Below are 21161 nucleotides of genomic sequence, written 5' to 3' on the forward strand. Positions count from 1 at the left end.
CTGCCAGGAACGCTTGGTGTTCGGGTCATCTGGCATCAGCAGCCAATCGTGCAAACACCTTTTGCATGCAGGTGGGAGTCAGGGGCATATCTGCCCCTTGGCTCCAGCAGTGGCAATGTGGTTGGAGAAGATCCTACCTTACGTCAATAATGTGGGCAGCATCCTGCCCATGTTGGGCAGGAGGCAGGGTGTCAGCAGTCTGCCTACACTGCTGACATGCTAGTCAAGATAGGGACTCTGGAAGCAGTGTGTCAGTTGTAAGAAAACAGTTACTTCTGTGAACATCTTTAGTTCAATATTTTGTTGCCGAGCACATGATGTTGTGTGGATTGAGCAGTTACTGTCTGTTTTGAAAAGAATTTAAGATTCTTGCTCAACTGAGGCAAGATAATTTAAGGTTTTGAGACAGCTGAAGCCTCCCACCTGCAGTGGCAGTTGGAGGCACAGCTAAAGTAGGGGCTTTTTGTATGTGAAATCCACTATTTTGAACTCTTGTCCCTTTCTGATGGACTGAAGCATTTCTTCCTGCCTTCTTCACAGTCACTGTACCTCAGCTGCACTCACTCTTCTCTGCAGTTTTCCCTTTTTCTTCCTATTTCGCATAAAACTTCACAGGAAAGCCCAGCAAAGCAAGCAATCAGAAAAATTAATCCAACTAACATACATGAAGTAAACACAGTTTTTATGCTTCATGTGCATCATACATACCTCCCCTGAGCCTGATGTAGCTTGTGAGCTAGACCTGTGGCATAGCACCTGGACACTTATTTCTCTGAAACTGCACAATGTCTAACAAAATAAGGTCAGATGTGGCTTGTCCTTAGATCAGTAAAATGAATATGAGTAATAGAGTGTATCTTCCAGAATAGTATCTACTTTCAGTCTGAAGGGAGAGAATGCTATCTCCTAGGTGATTTGTTTGAGTGGTTGAAAGAAAAGAAAGAAGTCTTATTTCTGCTTCGAGTTCCTTTGTCTGATAAGATTTACATGGTCCTGTGCTGTTACAGGGAAATTCTCATCAACTGGCATGAAGTCAGGTTTCTTACTGCTATAACCTCCTACTCTGGAGTGGCTTTATTGCCTTTAAAAGTCAGAACTGGAAGGAAAAATGTAGAGCTTACTCATTAAGCAGAGTGCAGTGATTTGCATATAATGAGATGCATGTGGTTTGGAGTATATTGTATTCTCATTGCTACCCAGCTGACTTTTGTTTCTTTAAGCAGTGCCATACTGGGTTGAGCTTTCCTTTGCTTACATTAACCTGCTGTTGAACAAATAACTGTGCTCTTCTTAAAGTATGCTCATTCTTTAGATGACTCTGACCATTTTTCACTCCAAGTAAAAGAAACATCCTAAATAGTATTATAATAAAGGTCAGGGGGGAGAGAAGGGGAGGGAGGGAGAGAAAGAAAGGCAGTGGTATTGAGGATTCAGTAGAGGTCAAAGTGTAGAAAAGAAATTCAGGCTCCTGCATTTGATTTATAATTAGTTATACTTCTATAAGAGACAAATTATTGTTATCCAGGCATGAACTTTATATTTTAAGAGGAGCAAGAGCTTCTCCTATTCTCCAGTAAAATTGGAATTGAATCAAATTTTACATTAGGATGGAGGCTTAGGCCAAATGTATGTCTGTTCCTGCTTGCACCAAATTTGTTCTTCTGTAGTGCATCTGAAAAGGGTGAGAGAGCTTTTATGGCTGCTAATGTAGCCTGGATGGATAATTACACATCTAGCAGAAAAATAAACAGTGGCCATAAGATTACTGCAAATGTCCTTTGAGACATTCAGATTCCCATAACAGTTTTCTTTCTCTCTCTCTTTCTCTCTCTCCCTTCCTTCCTCTTCCCCTCCCTCCCTCCTTCTTCTCCCTTTCTCTCCTTCCATCCTTCCTTCTTAGCCCAGCAAACATTTTCATGTTGATGAGTTTTAAAAATTGTTAGGAAAAACTTTTGTCACTTCTACCCCTTTTTAAAGAGTCTCCTTGAAAAAAATGACCTTTCTGTTTTTCAGAGCCTTTGAAGATTTTTCAGCATAATTCAGGCTGATAAGGATCTTTGCATCCCCTGTTTGGCAAGAGGGCGAGTGTTTCTTTGTCCAACACTAACCTTCCTTCTCTACTTATTATCTCTAGTGAGGGCTGTTTTAATTGAAGTCATCCCTTCTGAAAGATATCTCCAACCCAATTCGTTACTGATTTTGAAAGATCTGCCCTGTTAAAATATCCTTTCCATTGAGTTAACCTTTTACCTGAAGGTGAATTAAAATAGAGAATGACATTTCTAATTTCTTAAGTGATGTAGCTGAAGGAGTTGTGCTAAAATGGGATAATGCTAGCTCAGGCTTTTAAAAGGATAAGATCTGTTATTTATCTTGATGAGGCTGCTTGGGCTTCGCAACAACAGATCTTCATTCAGGTGCAGTTGCTTTCTGGACTGGCTTTTAAATGAGTATTATTATACCACAAAGATGCTCTTGGATTTGTCTCTCTTTCTTGAGGTTCTGCTGTAAAGGTACACCCAGAAGTTCAGGTCTAATCACTCATTAGCAAAATTGAAGACTGTAAAGTTACCTGTTTGCTAGCTAAGTAAAAAGGACATTTGGTTGCCATTACATCACAGTGTTATTTCAGCGGTTTTGATGAACTGGGCTCTGCAGGCACTTTTTTTAAATACATTTTTTTTCCCTAATTCCAGCTGCGGTGGTTTCTTGGTGAGTACTCAGACAGTGTCCTGAAATTTTTGCTAGTGTGACTAGCTAAATTACCATGTCCCTGTTCAGATATATAGATCTCTCTGCTTATTTTCTCCTTTAAATAAAATTTGCACGTGGGCTGTTCTTCACTGTGCAGAAAATGAGCTTCATGTTTACCTAATATTTTGAAGTAGTGGGAGGAAGAATTTTAAGAATGAATATCTGTATAGAAATACGTATTGTTCAATGGAGCTTGAACAAGGAGGTTTAATGCTTCTGGTAATCCATAAACCAGGTGAGGTCTCACAAGAGCAGAGTAGAGGGGCAGGATCACCTCCTTCGACCTGCTGGTCACGCTCCTTTTGATGCAGCCCAGGATACAGTTGGGCTGCAAGTGCCCACTGAAGCCTGCTCATGTTCATTTTCTCATCAACCAACACCCCCAAGTCCTTCTCCGCAGAGCTGCTCTGAATCTCTTCTCTGCCCAACCTGTAGCTGTGCCTGGGATTGCTCCGACCCAGGTGTAGGACCTTGCACTTGGCATGGTTAAACTTCATGAGGTTGGCACCAGCCCACCTCACAAGCATGTCAAGGTCCCTCTGGATGGCATTCCTTCCCTCCAGCATATCAACCAAACCACACAGCTTGGTGTCATTGGCAAGCTTACTGAGGGCGCACTCAATCCCACCGTCCATGTCAAAAACGAAGATGTTAAACAAGATCGGTCCCAACACCGATCCCTGAGGGACACCACTCGTTACTGGTCTCCAGCCAGACACTGAGCCATTGACCACAACTCTTTGTGTGCAGCCATCCAGCCAGTTCTTTATCCACTGAGTGGTCCATCCATCAAATTGATGTCTCCAATTTAGCGACAAGGATGTTGTGTGGGACAGTTGTTTTTCATGTGAGCACGCTTTACACAAGATTTTGCCAGGCCAGGTAGATGACATCAGCTGCTCTACCCCTGTCCATCAGTTCCATAGCCCCATCATAGAAGGCCACCAAACAGGGGAAGTTTAGATTGGATATAAGAAGGAAATTCTTTCCTGTTAGGGTGCTGAGGAACTGGAATAGGTTGCCCCGGGAGGTTGTGAATGCTCCATCCCTGGTGGTGTTCAAGGCCAGGTTGGACAGAGCCTTGGGTGACATGGTTTAGTGTGAGGTGTCCCTGCCCACGGCAGGGGGGTTGGAACTAGATGATCTTAAGGTCCTTTCCAACCCTAATTATTCTATGATTGTATGATAAAGAGTGCATTGTAAAGTCTTCTCAGTGCATAATTTTGAAAATTTCCTGCCATTTCATATCTGTCATATTTCTTTTTATACTCAGCTGGAGTTAAAAAATATTTAGGAATTCATTTCTAGTGTAGTTAATATTTAATGAAGTCCAAATAAATGTTATGTATTTGAAGTTTATGGGCATTATCTGTTAGTTAAATTCTGTAGATGTTTTTAATAATAAATTGTTCTTCCTGTAAGTTTTCTGATACAGAATTTCTGGCATGGAATTTAATAGCTGTTTCTAAAAAAGTACAGACTTTATACTAAATTCTATAATTGATTAACCCCAAACCTTAACAAATAGCATTTTCTTACTGTTTTCTTTCTGGACATATCTACTCATGAATACATGATGTCTTTTAGCCTTTGTATAGCGATTTAAACTTTGGCATAGTAAAATTTGGGAGTCTGGAAAATACATAACCAAATACTTCCTTTGTGACTTTCGTATTTGATACTGATATGTGTGTATTTCAGGGAGTCACAGAATGGGTGAGGTTGTAAGGGACCGCAGGATGTCACCTCGTATACCTTGTCTGCTCAGGCAGGAGCCACCTAGAGCTTTTATGCTTCATGTGCATCATACATATCTCCCCTGAGACAGTTGCCCAGGACTGTGTTCAGATGGCTTTTGAACATCTCCAAGGAGGGAGACTCCATGTCATCTCTGGGTAACATGTGCCACTGCCCAGTCACTGTCACAGTAAAAAAGTATTTCCTGATTGTTGTGGTTTAACTGCAGCTGGCAACTAAGACCTGTGCAGCTGCTTGCTCACTAACCCCTGGTTGAATGGGGATGAGAATCAGAAGGGAAAAAGTGGGAAAACTCATGGGCTGAGATAAAGATAGATAGTTTGATGGATAAAGCAAAATCCATTCACACAAGCAAAACAAAACAAAGAATTCATTCACCATTTCCTATTGGCAGGCAGATGTTCAGCCATCCCCAAGAAAGCAGGGCATCTACTAAGAGATTCTGGTTTTACTTATTATGAAATGACCCCTGTGAAGTAACTTTAGAAATCAAAGCTATTACTAGCAATGGAAAAGTAAGTGGGTTTTGTGCTAGAATGGAAGATTAAGGCAGAGGTCAGTTGCTGAGTGCCTGTCCCTTTTTCTTTGATGGGTGAAAGGAATTTAAGAAATCTTCTGGAGATTGCTGATCTAAAATTAATCTTGTGATGCCCTTCTTAAAATACTGGTGTACTTTAAAATTTTTGCAGTAGTGATGCATTGCATTTTTAATAGGATATCTTGGGTTCTTCTGATAGATTAGTGATAATACCAGATCATGTTAATGTATTTTTAAACAGAAGTCCCTGCTTTGATTGAGGGGGGGCGGTCTGTTTAAAAGCCAAAGTTATGATATGGTCTGAGGTACTGAAATGACTGCCTACATTAATATTTCAATAAAGTTATTATTTCTAAAACAAAAACTGGAAAAAATATTTATATGGAACAGTTTGTTAGATATATTTCCAGTCTCACAAAAATAGACAGACCCACTTATTTTAATACAATTGTGCAAAACATTTGCCAGATGGAAGTAAGTAGTAATCACTTTTTTGAATTATTTGTGTATGAAATGAAAATTATTTATTACAGAGAGCTCAGATAAAGACATTACTTATTTTGCATACATTGCAGTGACAGGTTTCATATAGTCCTGACAAGACTTCTTCAAAACTAATATAGATCTGTCATTATCTGATACACAGCGGCACTTGTATTTTCAATATGTCCACATGGCTTAGTTGGCTTTCCTTCCTGTAGCTTTAAATACTATGTCTATGTAATGAAAGCACCACAAATCTAGGGGAAAGTTGCCATTTGAAAATTGAAAATGGGTTCCACAGGAATTTGGCGAACTGTGGATGATAATGAATAATAAATGAACAGAGGATATGCTTGGAGAATGTATCTCAGCAAGACATAAAGTCTCAGTGCACTTCAAAAGATTTATGATTGAATTATTATTTCAGTCCAACACATAGGCAATTTAAATAATGAAATATTTAAAGATGAATAAAAAAATGTATAGACTTGACCCTTTATATAATGTTCTGTACTTACAAGGTGCAATTTTATGAAACTTTCTTTGCTCCAATGAATTTGAGGAAAACCTAAAGGATGACAGGTCCAGAACGTTAACTAAGGGATATTCATTAGGTTCAGGCCTCTTAATGTTATTCCGGTAGTGGTGAACAAAACAACTATAAAGAATCCAGATATATGAGAAACATTCCTGTTTGATCCTTCAATATCTTTATTATCTCTCTTGTGGGCAAAGAGGCAGAGGGAAGGCACAGATGAGAAGTATGCATGCTGTGCTCTATGAATAAGATTTCTGTCAAGAGTAAGAAAAAGCAGCAGCTTAGTAAGAAAAAGCAGCAGCTTATTGTCTGGGCTTCTTGATTTTTTATTAAAACACACCTTTCAACGCAATTGGGATTTAGGGCAAAACTCAAGGGAAAGATACTGAATAAACTCTGTGCTTCCAGAGAGAAAATGACAGAATGTGTATTCCTACTGCTGTTTACTTCTTGCACACCATTTTTCATCAATACTTCTAAATGAGCTTTAAAAATTCATATTGTTGTCATTGCCTTACACAGAAGAAGCTGAATTGCAAGGAGACAAAATTGGTGTATGTGGATCATCCTGCAGGCTAGCAATGGGGCTCAGAGTACAACCTAAATCTATTTCTGACTTCATACAACTAAATTGTAGTCTTCTCTTATCGCCAGCTACGAGGTACCTTGTCTGACAAAATATCTTACAGGAGGTCTAATCCTTTAAAAAAAATCAGTGTGCAAACACTTTGTTTCTGATGTCTGGTTCTAGTAGCCTAGTCGAAAAGCTGTAGCCAGTCTCTGAAAAGCTGTAGCCATAAATTTCTTCATGTCTCTGTGAAGAAGGTTTTTGACTTGTTTCCCCTTGCTTAATGTAAGCAGAGACTGGGATTACAAACAGCTGGGCTGGCACAAGTGTGATGGCCTATGTTGATGGATGTACCCTGTGGTTGCAGCCGCCTCACAGCCATCACTTCTGGCCATCAGCGCCACAGCAGGAGGTTATGATGAATCAGGGAAAGAAATAAAAGGACAGAAAATGAGACAGAGACAGAAAATAAAAGCATTCATTTGTTCTTCATGCTAATTGAAACAGAGGTATTTTGTCTTCTCTCTTAATATATCAGCCTGTGTACAGAAGAAAATTGTGGTTAAGAAGTTGAAATGCAAAATTATTCATGATAGAGGTGAAAATGGTCTGATTCAAAGTCCCTGTAACCTGTTCAATATGGCTGATTACCATGCAATTGCAGGAGACTTTACACAGAAATAAACTCTTCTAACAGCACCAAGAAATTGATGCTGCAACACATGCTGATGTCCAGGTGTCGTGACAAGGGCTAGTGGTGCTTTTTCAATGGATCTGATTGGGGTTTACTCTGGTGAAAAGTGAAGGACAAGCCTCCGTTAGTTGAATAAGTGCAAAAATCTGCATTTACATGTGTAGTCATTAAGAATAATATTAGCAATGAGATTTTCAGGTTAAGTGACATATTCTCTTAGCAATATTGCAGTAAAAAAAATTGCTTTGAGATTTGTGAGTAAATTGAATGTAAAATACCAACAGGGAGAAAGCAGCAAATCTTGGTCCAAAACCAGTGAAAAAACCTCATCTTAATCTATACAAATCAAATCCTCCTCCTTAATAGGCAGTGGATCGTGAAATGGTTTCTCAATAATCTATCCCTTAAAATGGGATTCTGATGCAGACAGAGCTGTTAAAATTTACAGGGGCACAGATATGAATAATTTGTGGTGTTATTGCTGCTCATATCATTAGAGAGCTTTCATTGCAAAATGTTAATATTTACTCATGATTACAGTCTGTGTAATAATTGGAAGTAACTGTTGATTTCACAGATTTGCTCATAATTGGTTTTGCTGTTCATGGGAGCGTTTTTTTATTTTGTTTTTCCTTGCCCAATGCTTAAGAAAAAATAGGTTCCATGCCTTGTGTTTTCTGTCATGGCATTTCTGCTGGCTTTGCACAGAAAAAAAGGAACAGCAATTTAGGAGTTTCTAATATGATTTCTAAAACTGTTCTTCTGTAGAAAGCAGTTGAAGAACACATAGACATTCTTTATCTGCTGTGCATGTATAATTATTAGTTGTATTAGAAGGGTTTTACCAATGTGTCTGCTGGCGTGTGTGAGCTGGAAATGGTGGGAAGCTGGGATGGTACCAGGGAAGGCATTGGTTACGCTCACCATATTTCTATACCGTCATCAAGCTTGTGTTCTTTGCTCCTGTAGGAGGTGGGTACTGCGATAGGTAGTTCTTCAGTCTGACTTGGTAAAACTGTCTCGGGAGATTCAGAGCAGCTTTCAGCTGTTAATATTTATGAATAAACAAAACAGACATGTGGGAAAGATATAAGCAAAGGTTAACAAAGCCTTTCATCCAACTTACAAAGCCTGCAAGAGTGTTTGCTATATATGGGAATCATCATTTGTCAGAAGAGTGTTATCCGGCTTTTCAGCCAGCAGTGTGACTAGAGAGAGAACAGAAGCAGAGGAGTGCGAGGAATACATTAGTATCACTTAACACCAGCACTAATGAAACTATGAAATGTTCATGAACCAGCTTTATATGCAAACAGACTGTGGGCTAGAAGAAACTGTATTCAGTATCTTACAATATCAGAAGTATTTATTACAACATGACTAGAAGCTCAAAGCAGTGTACTCGCTTTGTAGACCATGCAAGCTGTATTTCTCTTTAAAGCATGCTGCTTCAATTAAGTATTCCTTTCTGTGTTCATCCTGTATTCATTTGGCCTGCTGCTGCTACACTAGGTAAAGGAAAAATGAATAGTTAGAGGAACTTATGCTAAAAAAAATAAGTAAATGTTTGGAGGAAGAACCGTTTGAATAACGTTTTGAGAATTAGCTTAAGTTTATAATAAGCCTAAAGCTTATTAAAATAATAAACCTGCTTTCATTGCAGGTTATGACAACAACACAAAGCCAGATAGTTCTGCACTGTGAGCTGTCAGCCTTTCATGTTGGTATGTTTGCTAGTATATACTTCAGATAATCATTTTGCACCATTACTGTGAACTGGAGACTCTCAGAGTAGGTTGTGATTTTCAGGGTGTTACACCACTGTAGTCAAATTACTTTTGGAAGAAATGTGGTATAAAAAGTATAAGCCCTGATGCAGTTTACTTAAAAATTTGAATCCTCATAGCCAGAGCAATATATGTTTGAGGTTTCTTCCCTTTTCTTTTTAACTGTTGAGTTAGGTTTTCTGAGAAATTTTTTGAGATCATTTTGGGGTTTTATTTTTTTTTTTTTTTGTGCTATTGAAATAGATACTTTTTACCCTCTCTGTTTACTACAGACGAAAAAAAAAGAAAATATCTCTTGAAATTGTCACAATATTAAGGCAGAAAAACCACAAAGCAGATGAAAAACCCCTCTGCCAAGTGAAATATAGTGTTAAAACTACAGTGAATTATAGCACAGAAGCCCACTGTTTCAACACGGGGAAAACCTGTTAAATCTAAATTTATTTTCTTATAAAGTACGTAACTTTGCTTTGGACACAGCAGTTTTCTGATCTAAAAAAAGGAGTACTTGCTGAAGGAAAATAAGTAAAATTTGGTTCCAGTAGTTTGTGAGGTTCTAGTATGAAAATGCTTAGTTAGGGAAACACTGAATAAGTGTTACGCTTTGTGTGATGTCAGAATTTAAACTGGTGTGGTTACACTTAGGTTCATTTCATGTGTTTTATATTAATTATTTTAAGAAAAAAATGTTAATTACCATGCCATTAATAGTATCAGGAAAATGTGTGAATGCATTTTCCCAATGGATATTAATAGGGGAAAAAAATAAAAGGGTCCAGTTACATAAAATGCCTTAATAATTGTGTGGACACCTAGAAAGATATCTAAGTGGCTGCTATTTATATAGTTTCAAGTTTGCCTTTATCCTCTATTTGAATGTGTGCCTTGGAAAGTTGGGGAAACTGTGTTTTTTAATGTTAGTTTTTATATTTCCTTGTTAATTAGAGAAATTTCAGAATTCTTGGGATTCTGGAATCATTTGAACTGTAGTACTGTTTACACTCTCCCTTATACTATCAGGAAATAAAAAATCTGACCTAGGAGTCAAATTGTTTATAGGTGTATTTGATTCTCCAGTGTCTTCCTCTGACTCACAGGTGTTATGTTTTGTTATCTGGAGAATCCTTTAGTTTTTTTATCTCTCTTCTGTATCCTGAATCCATTTTCTTTGATGCAGACACTGCCTTGCATGTTCTTTTCAACCTCTGAAAGAGAAGCTGAGAAAGACAAAAGCATTAAATAGAAATGACAGTCAAGGTGATCCATAGCCCTCCTGGAGGGGAGAGTCTGCTGGCAAATAGCGCAAGTGGCAAGTCATACAGCACCCAGGGAGCCCCGCCATGGGTGGGAAGGATGCAAAAATAAAGGTTTTGTTTGTGAATAATTTTCTACTGTCTTGACACTCCCAATAGTATAAATTACAGAGACTGTCTCTCCAAATGCAGCCAGCTTGTGTGTTGGCACATCTCAGATTCTATACTAAAAAATCAACCCAAAGCTATCAATAATTGACCTAGAATTGTAGCACTTTGCTGCATTGCTTCATTCCAGTGTAACAGGCAATGTGTCTGTGTCAGTGAAACTCTTTCCTATTTAGACTTCCCCAGTTATCTACTGCCTGTCATAAAAATACTTTTGTGATGGCAGTGGTGGTTTCTCAATTACTACCATAATTGTGTAAAGCAAATATAGATAATATCGGTACACTGTACCAAGTTATAGACATGATTGTTGTATTTTAATTTAGCTGAGAGGGTCTGCAAGTGATTTTGGCAGCAGCTCTGAATCTGTTACATTCTCAGTGGCCTGCTGTTCATCTGCTCCTTGACCGACTTCGCTATCAGAAACTGTAGATTCAATTCACTGTCATCTCCTGAGTCCTTCAAAGACTTTTTGATCTGTGTCTTTCTGACCTCTCTTGAGATTTACTGCTTAGGCTTGAACTATATCTTGTAATACCGCTGTCCTTCTGACTCCCCGCCCTGTATCATCCAGTTAACCTTCTTGGCCCTCATCACAAACTTCTCTTAATAAAATGTAATATGAGGTTTCCAATAGTGGGCAAGGTTAGCTTGTTTCTGAACTTAGAAATAGTAGATTTCTGCTAATTAGTCTCTCAGTAGTCTCTTTAAATACAATCCTCTCAAAATACTGAAAACTAAGCTGCTCATTGTCTTGTGCAGTCAGAGTCTCAATCTCTGGCATTAAACTGTTAATGCTACTTACAGACATCAAACCAATAATAAATGGGTCAAAACCAGTTATCACTGAAAGTATAGCAAAATTCAGATTGAATCAGTGGTGAAATCTTCATGTGTTAAAAATGGGAGTAACGTCTTGCTTAATGCTTTAAGATGTGTTTTTTTTTGGGATAGCTGGGGGCTTGTTTAGTCTGTTTTTTTACTATGCATGTGGAGGAAAGATGAATGGATTTTTATATAGCCTTATTTGCCCCGGATCAAAGTTCAAAACCAAGGTTTTTCTTCTTCAAATAGTGATAATTTTAATCCCTGAAACAGTATCTAAGATACTAAATACTATGATAGCTTACTTTGTTCTCAGCTGCAAAGCTCTGGGTGCTTTAGTGGAAGGATTAATCTTAATTTTTGGACTCCGTTGTGTTTACTCCCTAAAATTTCAGAATAAACTTGCAGTAATGGTTAATTCACTTACTCCTGGTCCCCAAAAATATAAATGTTAATCCTCTAGAAGCTTAGAGGGAATCTTAATATTGTATTTTACAGTAATCTCTTTAAAAGACAAAGAATTACAAATGACATTTTAAACTCACTAAGACCTCAGTGATAACTCCCAACAACAAAGAAGAAGCAAGCTTCCTATTTATTTCTGTAACTGCCATATGTGATATGCTAATTAAACAGAGAGCAGATAAATGATGGTATTTTCATGAGACAAGTACAGCTCACTACAGGTAAGCTGTGACTCATTCATCTAAATATGTTTAAAACCAAATGCTAAGAAGAACTACTTTGCATTCACAGCAGCAGCTTCTTTTCCCCAATGCAGATGGAGTGGATGTTGCCCAGGCGTCACTGGATCAGTGCACAGCAGGGAGAGCAGTGTCTGCATGAGGACTGCTTCAATGGGAAAGAGGGAACCTAAAGAATATTCATAAAGAGCAAATTAAAACATCATATGAGGCCTTGATTAGGCTCAACAGCGTGCCTAAAGATGTTCTGTTGTTACTAGTGCTTAAGATCAGCTGAGTGTTTGTGAAAGAGCAGCCATCTCCTGCAGCCTTTCAGTGATGGTGGTGGGTGAGACTCTACATTGCTAATCCTTTTCACTGCCAAGTTGCATACCTATGCTACACCAGATTCTGTGAGGTTAATTTTATCCCAGATTTCACATTTACAAATGTTGCGGTAAATGTACTGCCCATGATAACGATAAAATACAAAAAGCATGTTGCAGGTGATCTTTATGTGGTTTTCTCATACTTGAGGATCATTCAAAGCCTCTGCCTTCTCTGTTTTTTCATCATGTATCTTCAGTGATGCCTTGACCAGCAGACAAAGAAATACTGTAAGCATGTGCTGGATGCTTTCTCTTCAGTTTGTGGCTATGAGGAAAAAAAAAAAAAAGACAAGACAGTGTATTAGGGGCTAGTTTGGGGTGTATTTCTTGTTATTTAGACAAAGTCACAAAGCTCCTTTACTCAGTTCAGAGGAATTTCTCTTCCTGTTTTTCTGTGATCATTTTCAAATGACAACCATGTCTGGCCTTGGTGCTTGCAATGTGTTTGGGGGACACTTAAGTTACAAGTGAATTATTCTAGGCTCTTATTGTAAATGGTAGAGAGAGATGGGTACCTGTGAAGGGAATCGCAGGGGAACCTATCTCTCTTTTTGTGAGGTACGTATAAAGAACATATGGCACAACATTCCTCAGCAAGTGCTTGAGCTTAACAGCTGTGACTTATGATCCTACAAGGAAAAGTGTATAACTTAACTGAAGGTTTCAAAGCAGTGTATATCTGAAAACTGATAGGAATATCAGTTAATGTGGTTACCAGAAATTGTTTGAAAAAATAAAAATAAATTGGTATTTCCTAGAATAATTTTGGTCAAAGCAAGTTTTTGACAACTGGGTTAAAGTAAGCTGTTGAGATTGCTGAGATATTCACAGGTATTTTGAAATTCATTTGTTGGAAGCTAGCTTTGAACTTTATTCTAAAGGAGCACTGCAAAAAAATCTGCAGAAAATACAGAGGAGTTTCCGTGGTCTGAATTAGTCTCTGCCAGCTGGCATTGCCATGAAGTATTAATGCTTAGGATTTTAGAACTACAAACTGTTCAGCCTCAGTGTCTGCTTAAAAAAGAGGCAATGAGGAGCAGAGGTTAAGCATATAGTGTATTGTCAGCCCATTCTCAGACTGCTACTGAAGGTAATGTTGGATGAACAGCTGAAAATTGTGTTGAAGTCAGTGAGGGTTTTGAAGCTTGTGGGAATCAGTAATCACATGTGGCTTCATATTCAGTCATTATCCAGTCATTCAGTAAGAAAGTGTTGTGAATAATTTGTACCTGCCATAGTTCATTTAACTCTTGTGCAGTACCAGAATTATTCTGTTAACCTGCTTTAGAAATAACAAAGGCTTAGCCCAGCGTCTCCCACAACTACTCACGCAAAAAATGTTGTTACAGGGGTCAGTAAGATAAATGAGGATTTCATGGCCTGGCCCCAGTTTCTTCATGGAACATGAGCACTCCTCAGTCAGCCAAAATGTCTTCTGTGTGACCAGCTGTCTGCAGGCAGACATCTTTTCTTCTGGGAAATGGTTACATGTTTTTTTCTGTATGAATTGTTCTTTTGCTTTTTCATAGTAAGTTAATGTGCATGAGGTGTGTATGAGGGGTGGTCTTAAAAAATGAGAAAAAAAACAAGGATTTTGCCCTCTGATCTCTGGATTTTGTGAGTTGAACCAGGTGAATATTATAGTTTTTTAATAACGGAAAAAGTAAACATATCAGATTTTGAGGAAATAGGTTTTTATTGGCTTTGTTGATACTAATTATAACAACGTTGATTTTGTTATAACTAATTATAAATGTTGACTATATATGATAGATCTTAGAGATTTAAAAAAACAATGGGTACAAGTTACTTCTGGGGAGATTCTGACTGGGCACAAGAGGAAAATTTTTCACAATGAGAACAATCAGCCATTGGAATAATCTCCCCATGATGGATTCCCCAGCAATGGACACTTTAAAGTTTCAGCTGGACAGGGTGCTGGAGCATCTTGTGTAGATTGTGCTTTTGCCATGAATGGTTGGACCAGGTGATTCTTGAAGTTCCCTTCCAACCTGGTACTCCATGGTTCAGTAACTTCTGTTCTGTGGAGATTTACCAGCTGGTATTCTCTGTCTTCAAGATCTTATTCTATATAATGATTTCACAGATCATGTAGAGCAAACACTCTTTAGAGGGCTTTTAATTTTTATTTTAGTTATAACAAAGGAAAGGATAGCAGTGGCCTACCTGAAATTACCTCTATTCTTCAAAATGTATTGTGTTCTTGTTCTCATTATTTAATACAATACAGAAAGAAGAGAATATCATATTAATTAGCATCAGGGTGTACAGAGTAGTGCAGTACAAAATGTGAAGCAAAAGTCAAAACAGTCCAGGAAAGGGTATTTATGCAGATGAGAGAGAAGATTAGATTGATGATTTGGAGGGGAGGACTTTGGCTCCTATCTTGCTAGTCAAAGCTATGTGATGCCTTTGTCATTGCTCAGTTCTCTAATGTGAACAATTCCTGTGTATGTTCTTGAAATTAAATATTCAATTTGTCTAGGACAAAAAATGAAATGTATCTATAATCACAAGAATACAAGACTAAGAGTAATCCCAATTTTGTTTTCCAAGTTTGAGTTTCTCCAAGAATTAAAATCTTAGATGAAGTGCAAAACTAGTTCTATGAGCTTGGTTTTGCAACATGGCAGAAAAACAGTGAAGCGTGCAACAGTAGCATCTTCTCTTGTTTTCCAGGTCCATGGGGGAGATGTATGGGAGATGAATGCGGCCCGGGTGGTATCCAGACACGAGCGGTGTGGTGCGCCCATGTGGAGGGCTGGACCACACTGCCCACAAACTGCAAGCAGCCAGAGCGGCCAGACAACCAGCAGAGCTGTTTTCGGGTTTGCGACTGGCACAAGGAGCTGTACGACTGGCAGATCGGGAGCTGGAACCAGTGCCGGCCTGTTCTTTCCCGCAGCCATGAGAAGCCCCTGGAGTGCATCAGAGGGGAGGAAGGGATCCAGACGAGGGACATCACCTGTATCCAGAAGTCCAATGGGGTGCCAGCTGAGGATGTCATCTGTGAGTACTTTGAGCCGAAGCCCCGCCAGGAGCAGGGATGCCTCATCCCGTGCCGGCAGGACTGCATTGTGGCTGAATTTGCCCCCTGGTCGGAGTGCTCAAAGACCTGTGGAAATGGGCTTCAGCATCGAACTCGGCACGTTGTGGCTCCACCGCAGTTTGGTGGGTCTGCCTGTCCTAACCTCACCGAATTTCAGGTCTGTCAGTCTAGCCCATGCACTGCTGAAGAAAGCCTGTATAGCCTAAATGTGGGACCTTGGAGCACATGCTCAGTGCCCCATTCAAGACAAATAAGGCAAACGAGGAAAAGAGGGAAGAACAAAGATAAGGAAAAGGACAGAGAAAAGGCAGTTCGGGATCCTGAGGCTCGTGAGTTAATTAAGAAGAAGAGGAATAGAAACAGACAGAATAGACAGGAGAACAAATATTGGGACATACAAATTGGGTACCAAACCAGGCAAGTCACATGTACTCACAGAAATGGGAAAACTGCTGCTCTGAGGTAACCACTACTTATTAATTTGCACCTCTTTATTTTCCTCTGTTAAAGTCAAGCAAGCATAAGTGCACACTGGTATTATTGTACAGAATCCTGAATCTTCAAGCAGTAATATCACCTCTTCCAAACATGCTTTTAAGGCTCTGGGCACAAAGACTAACAGGAAACTGGGCTGGGTCAGTCTCACAATAAAACAGAAAACAGAGGAAGATGCTGCATGAGGAGGCAGTATCTATTCTTTTAAAGAGCATGAAATACTGTTTGTCCTTCTTCTTGATTCCTGTAACAAAATTCTTGAAAAGGAGATGTAAAACCTCTTTGTTTCTAACATGTACTTCCTCTTTTTGTTTCTTCTCTGCACCTTTATGCCGTCTGGTTTTTTGTTCATTTTTTTGGTTGTTTTTTTTCCTGCCTGATTTCTTATTTACTTATTTATTGTTTTACCTTTCAAGAGGTTTGGCAGTTACAGATCTTTTCATAACTTCTTCCATAGGCTGGGTACATTTCTGCAACTGTGTTATCTTCCACTTCTTTGTTTTACCTGGCATTATCTTGCTAGCTCATGTTTTTTCCTTCCTATCCGTCAGAATGTTTTTGTCCAACTCAAATACCTTCTTTCAGTCTAGTGTACCTTTTCCTGTCTTTGATGTGTTTCTATTTCCTTCTAGTTCAATGCATGATTAATCAATTTTACTTCAACTTTGAAATGATTAAGATATCTTGCTGAATGAGGCTGACACCCATTGCTGCTAGGTTAATGTTTATGAACTGTATTCAGAATATTTGACTTTGGAGTATTTGTTGTGCCAGTTAAATATTCTATCACAGAACTTGTAATTACTTCAACCTTTCCTATCAGAAACCATATAGTATCGTTTTTCAAGTGTAGTAAACATTTTTTGGGTGTATTTCCTTTCAAGAGAGGACCCAGCAGTAAAACAGGAAAGTGATGAGAGGTTCCTGATGTAAGAGAAGAGCTGAAAGATTTGGGTTGTTTAGCTGGAATGAGGGACATAGGAATGAAGAGGCAAAGTGCCTATGAACATGTAAAAACCTGTCACGAGGGAGAATAGAACAAGCTATTTCTATTTATTATGGACGTATAGGAAAAGTATTAATGGGGTAATCACAGCAGTGCTGAATGCAGCTAGACCTCTTAATGCTAGTGAGTAGTGAAAAGCTGGAAAAGATTGCCTGGGGAATGTGTGGCACCTCCATTTTTGAAGCTTTGTAAGAATAGGCTAGAAGTGCATGTGTCACAGTGTAATACCTCAAGTAACTCACGGCTAGGAAATAGGGGGTGACTGTATGGCTTTTTTGCAGTCTCTCCTACCTCTGGTTTTCTTCAGTGTTTTCCAATTTCAACCATTATTTGAATGAATGTCTGTGTGTTGTGGTTTAAGCTGGTAACTCAGAACCATGCAGCCACTCGCTCTCCGCTTTTTTCCTACAAGGCTCCCGTCAGGATGGGGAGGAGATTTGAAAGAATGTAAATCCCACAGGTTGAGATAAGAACAGTCCAGTCACTACAGTATAATACAAAACTATTACTACTACCACTAATAATAATGATGATAAGGGAGAGAATATAAAACTAAAAAAGGAAAAGAAAAACCCAAACAAAACCGACCCACAAACAAAAAAAATCAACAATAAACACAAGTGATGCACAATACAATTGCTCACAACCCGCCGATCGACACCCAGCCGTACCCAAGCAGTGATCTGCCCTTCTGGATAACTCCCCCCAGTTTATATACTGGGCATGATGTGCTATAGTATGGAATACCCCTTTGGTTAGTTTGGGTCAGGTGTCCTGTCTCTGCTTCCTTCCAGCTTTCTGTGCCCCTCCCCACTGTCAGAGCCTGAGAGGCTGAGAAGGTCCTTGACTTAGAGTAATCTTTATTTAGCAACAACTAAACACATCAGTGTGCTATCAGCCTTGTTCTCAGGCTAAAGTCAAAAACCCAGCACTGCAGCAGCTACCGAGAAGGAGAAAAATGACTGCTACTGCTGAACCCAGGACACTGTACAACCCATCTCAAAATCAGCTTGCACACTCAGTTCCAGATGTTGGCTGCAGCACTGTCTCAGTGCTGGTTCAGGAAGAGGTTGCCTTGACCCCTTCCTTTTCCAGCCTCGTGAAGCACACTGTGCCTTGTCTGGAACATCATTATCCTTTAAATACAGGGAATAATTTACTAAATGTATCAGTTGCTAGCAGATACCAGTCAGCCACTATATTTCAAAGTCCTCAAGTTTTTGTAAGATTAAAGAAATAATTCAGAACTACCATATTTAAAAAAACATTAAAAAAAAAAAAAAGGTGTGGGGGAAGGGAAACATGCTGAGGCTGTGATGGATGATAAAAGAAAGTAAAAGTATAATTGGAAGTTAATGGCATACTTTAGCCATCATTTTTACACTCACTCTTGAATTTGCTCAGATCAGTAATGCTGTCTTAATTTCAGATACCTCTATGTTATACCATATATTCACGTTTCAGGTTGTAGCAGGGGAATGGATGAAACCCTGTTGCCTGAGGCAGTGAAACTGTAGATAATGCAATGTAGGAGTGATTCTTCACAGGGGAGAAAATGATACAAATGGTGCAGTGGACGTTTTGATGTCTAAAGGATATAATTTCATGTTGTAAATGCACAAAGGATTTCTAATAGTCTTCCCGTCAAGTTTAATGTAGAATCTTTTTCTCCAGTTGTATAGTGAAACCAAGAAAGTTTGACTAAATGACTCATGTGTGAAATTCTGTCATTGAAGCCTTAGCTTTTAGAGACCTATCTATGTATGATACTTATGTATCGATTTGTTTCATTTATACTGCACTAAGTGGTCAGATGCTTTATTCTATGATTTACATTCCAGAATCTCAGCAATAGAATTATTTTTCTGCCCAGGTTGTCAGTGCAGCCAGCTCAAATGATTTTGTAATCTCCATCATACAGTAACTGTGTTACTAGATAGTACAGACAAGTAAGGTGACTAGAAAACCTGCTGTGCTCATATGAAATGCTCTTCAGGTTGAATAATCCATTTTAAGGGAGTTTTGACTTTAGCAATCAGAAACAATCAGCCCCCTGGCAGCATGACTGAAAGAAGAAGAAAACCCCTCAGGCTAGTCATGTTTTTTTGCAGAGGTAGCAAAATTGATATAGTATAAAAAGTGTTTCAGAAAGTTTCAGAAGGGTGCTCCAGAGGAAATGGTTCTGTAACGCTGTCAGCAAAACTTCAAAGAGGCGAATTCTCTCGACACTCAGCACACCAGGCATGGTAAAGACAAGTGAAACAAGAAAATCAAAGTGTAATTTATACACTTCATTGCTGAGTGAACAATACTGTCTCCCGTGAAGGATGAATTATTGGATTTTGTAGTGCTCATTCTGCAATAATGTGTTACATGGCCTGGTGTTTTGTTTTGTTTTGTTTTTTGTTTTGTTTTGGGTTTTTTTTGTTTTTTTTTAAAGTTTCCCCTAGTCTGAAATTCTAGTGCACTGATAATATTTTAAAAATAGAAATGTTGGAGAAGACTATTAATGTTGGACAATTCGATTATTAAAGGTGGCTTAGAAAATGACTGCTCTGGATAGCTAACAAAACCTGGACAGCGTTGCTGCTAGTGTAAAGGACAATACTGATTCTCTGAAATGTTTCCTCTTTTTTGGTGAAAGTGGAGTTTGCCCAGGGTCTCACAGAGAGGTGTTAGACAGCAAACTGTCAATGTAGAGAAACAAAGTGTACGTAAAAATTCGTTTTGAGTTACAAGTCTGCGCTATTACAAGTTGTGATGATAGTGCCTCATGTTAAGCTTGTAATTTTCTATTGTATATTCTCTGGTTTTGCTTTCTTCTACTCTACCAAATTGTTACTATTGGGTCTCAGATGTTTCCTCACAATGTCTTTCTGAATGGAATTTGGGGTAAAGTTTAGCAAAAATGTTTTGGCTGGTTTTGTACAAGTCTAAGAAAAAAATATTTTGTTTTAGCAGTGTTTAATTCATGCAACCATTCTATTGAGATGCTTTGATAAAACCCCACTGAAATGGGTAAAGATTTTGATATTTGGAAGGACTGGAGCAGGTTATGAGCACAGACATTTATTAACTGTAAGAACGTGGAATAGAACTAGTGTCTTCTTGGCCCGGATGTTTCTGCACATCAGCAAAGATTTTGAAATTCACTGACAAAGTGCATCAAGTTCCCCTGCAGCGGCTGGTCCACAGGCGTGGAGATAGTCTGCAACTGCTAAAAATCACTTCGGCTGCAGTCCACAGAACTGGTTCATATTCCTTTGGCAGCACCTCTGTGGCAGAGACATGTTTGTGAAGTTGACCATTATTGATGACTTGAAGTAAGAATTTAAGTAAAAAAAAATACAATTTTAGATATATTTCTTTGCTGGGAAATTCCAGCTAACGTCACATAGACCTGTATCTGCTTAAAGCACAGCCACTGTATACACCACTGGCCACAAGTCTTAAGCTGAATACCCAGAGACTGAGGAATTGGAGAATGGCCAACACAGTATTTAGGCTAATGGGCAAGTGATATCCAGGATGCATGTGCAGAAAAAGAGAATCTGTTCCTCTACGATGGCATTTTGACTTTGTCTTTCCAGGTCCTGAAACTTCCTAATCCAAGTGCTTACCTTCCAAATCGCACAAGAAATGCCTTCATCCTCTTTATGGACTCTCATTCTTTTAATTTATAGACTGTGTGAAGGAGAAAGATTAAAAAACATACAGCATAAACCTGTTTCTTTCTTTCTGCCATTGATTTGGAGAAGCAGACAAGTCTTCCTGAGGTATATGCTGTCAGACAGCAAACAGAAGAAAGATTCAGACATAATACAGCAGCTTAGTTTGTTGCACCCTGTAATACATCCCTTAGAAAAAGCCTCTCTGTACTTCTCTGAGCAGCTCCATGAGGCAACAGGCAGAAAGGATGATGTGTATAAAGGTGGCAGCGGAGTAGCTTTAAGAAGGCAGACTGCAAGAAGGTGAAGGAATAGCAACGTAGAGAGGACAGGTTGTAGAGAAGAAAGAGCATAAGCAACCTTTAGATTGTTCATTGAGGATCAGATGGAAGCATGCTTGTTTACAGGTGTTTTATGTTACTGGAAAGGCAGCTCTGAAGTTGTTTTTGAAGAGGAAGCCTCTAAGCTCACCACACTGTAATGT

The 21161-nt window shown here is 38.9% G+C and overlaps 1 protein-coding gene across 1 annotated transcript in view; it reads left to right on the plus strand.

Annotated features, from left to right (window-relative positions):
• THSD7A (thrombospondin type 1 domain containing 7A) overlaps nucleotides 1-21161 on the plus strand; it is a 286529-nt gene that overhangs the window by 149334 nt on the left and 116034 nt on the right. Inside the window, exon 3 of the mRNA XM_062605006.1 lies at nucleotides 15139-15970. Coding sequence (XP_062460990.1) covers nucleotides 15139-15970 — 832 coding nt within the window. The remainder of the gene's footprint in view (nucleotides 1-15138; nucleotides 15971-21161) is intronic.

This window comes from Pezoporus occidentalis, unplaced genomic scaffold (assembly GCF_034315485.1).
Source record: "Pezoporus occidentalis ecotype Australia unplaced genomic scaffold, CSIRO_AGI_Poc_V1 ctg9, whole genome shotgun sequence".
Taxonomy (NCBI): Eukaryota; Metazoa; Chordata; class Aves; order Psittaciformes; family Psittacidae; genus Pezoporus; species Pezoporus occidentalis.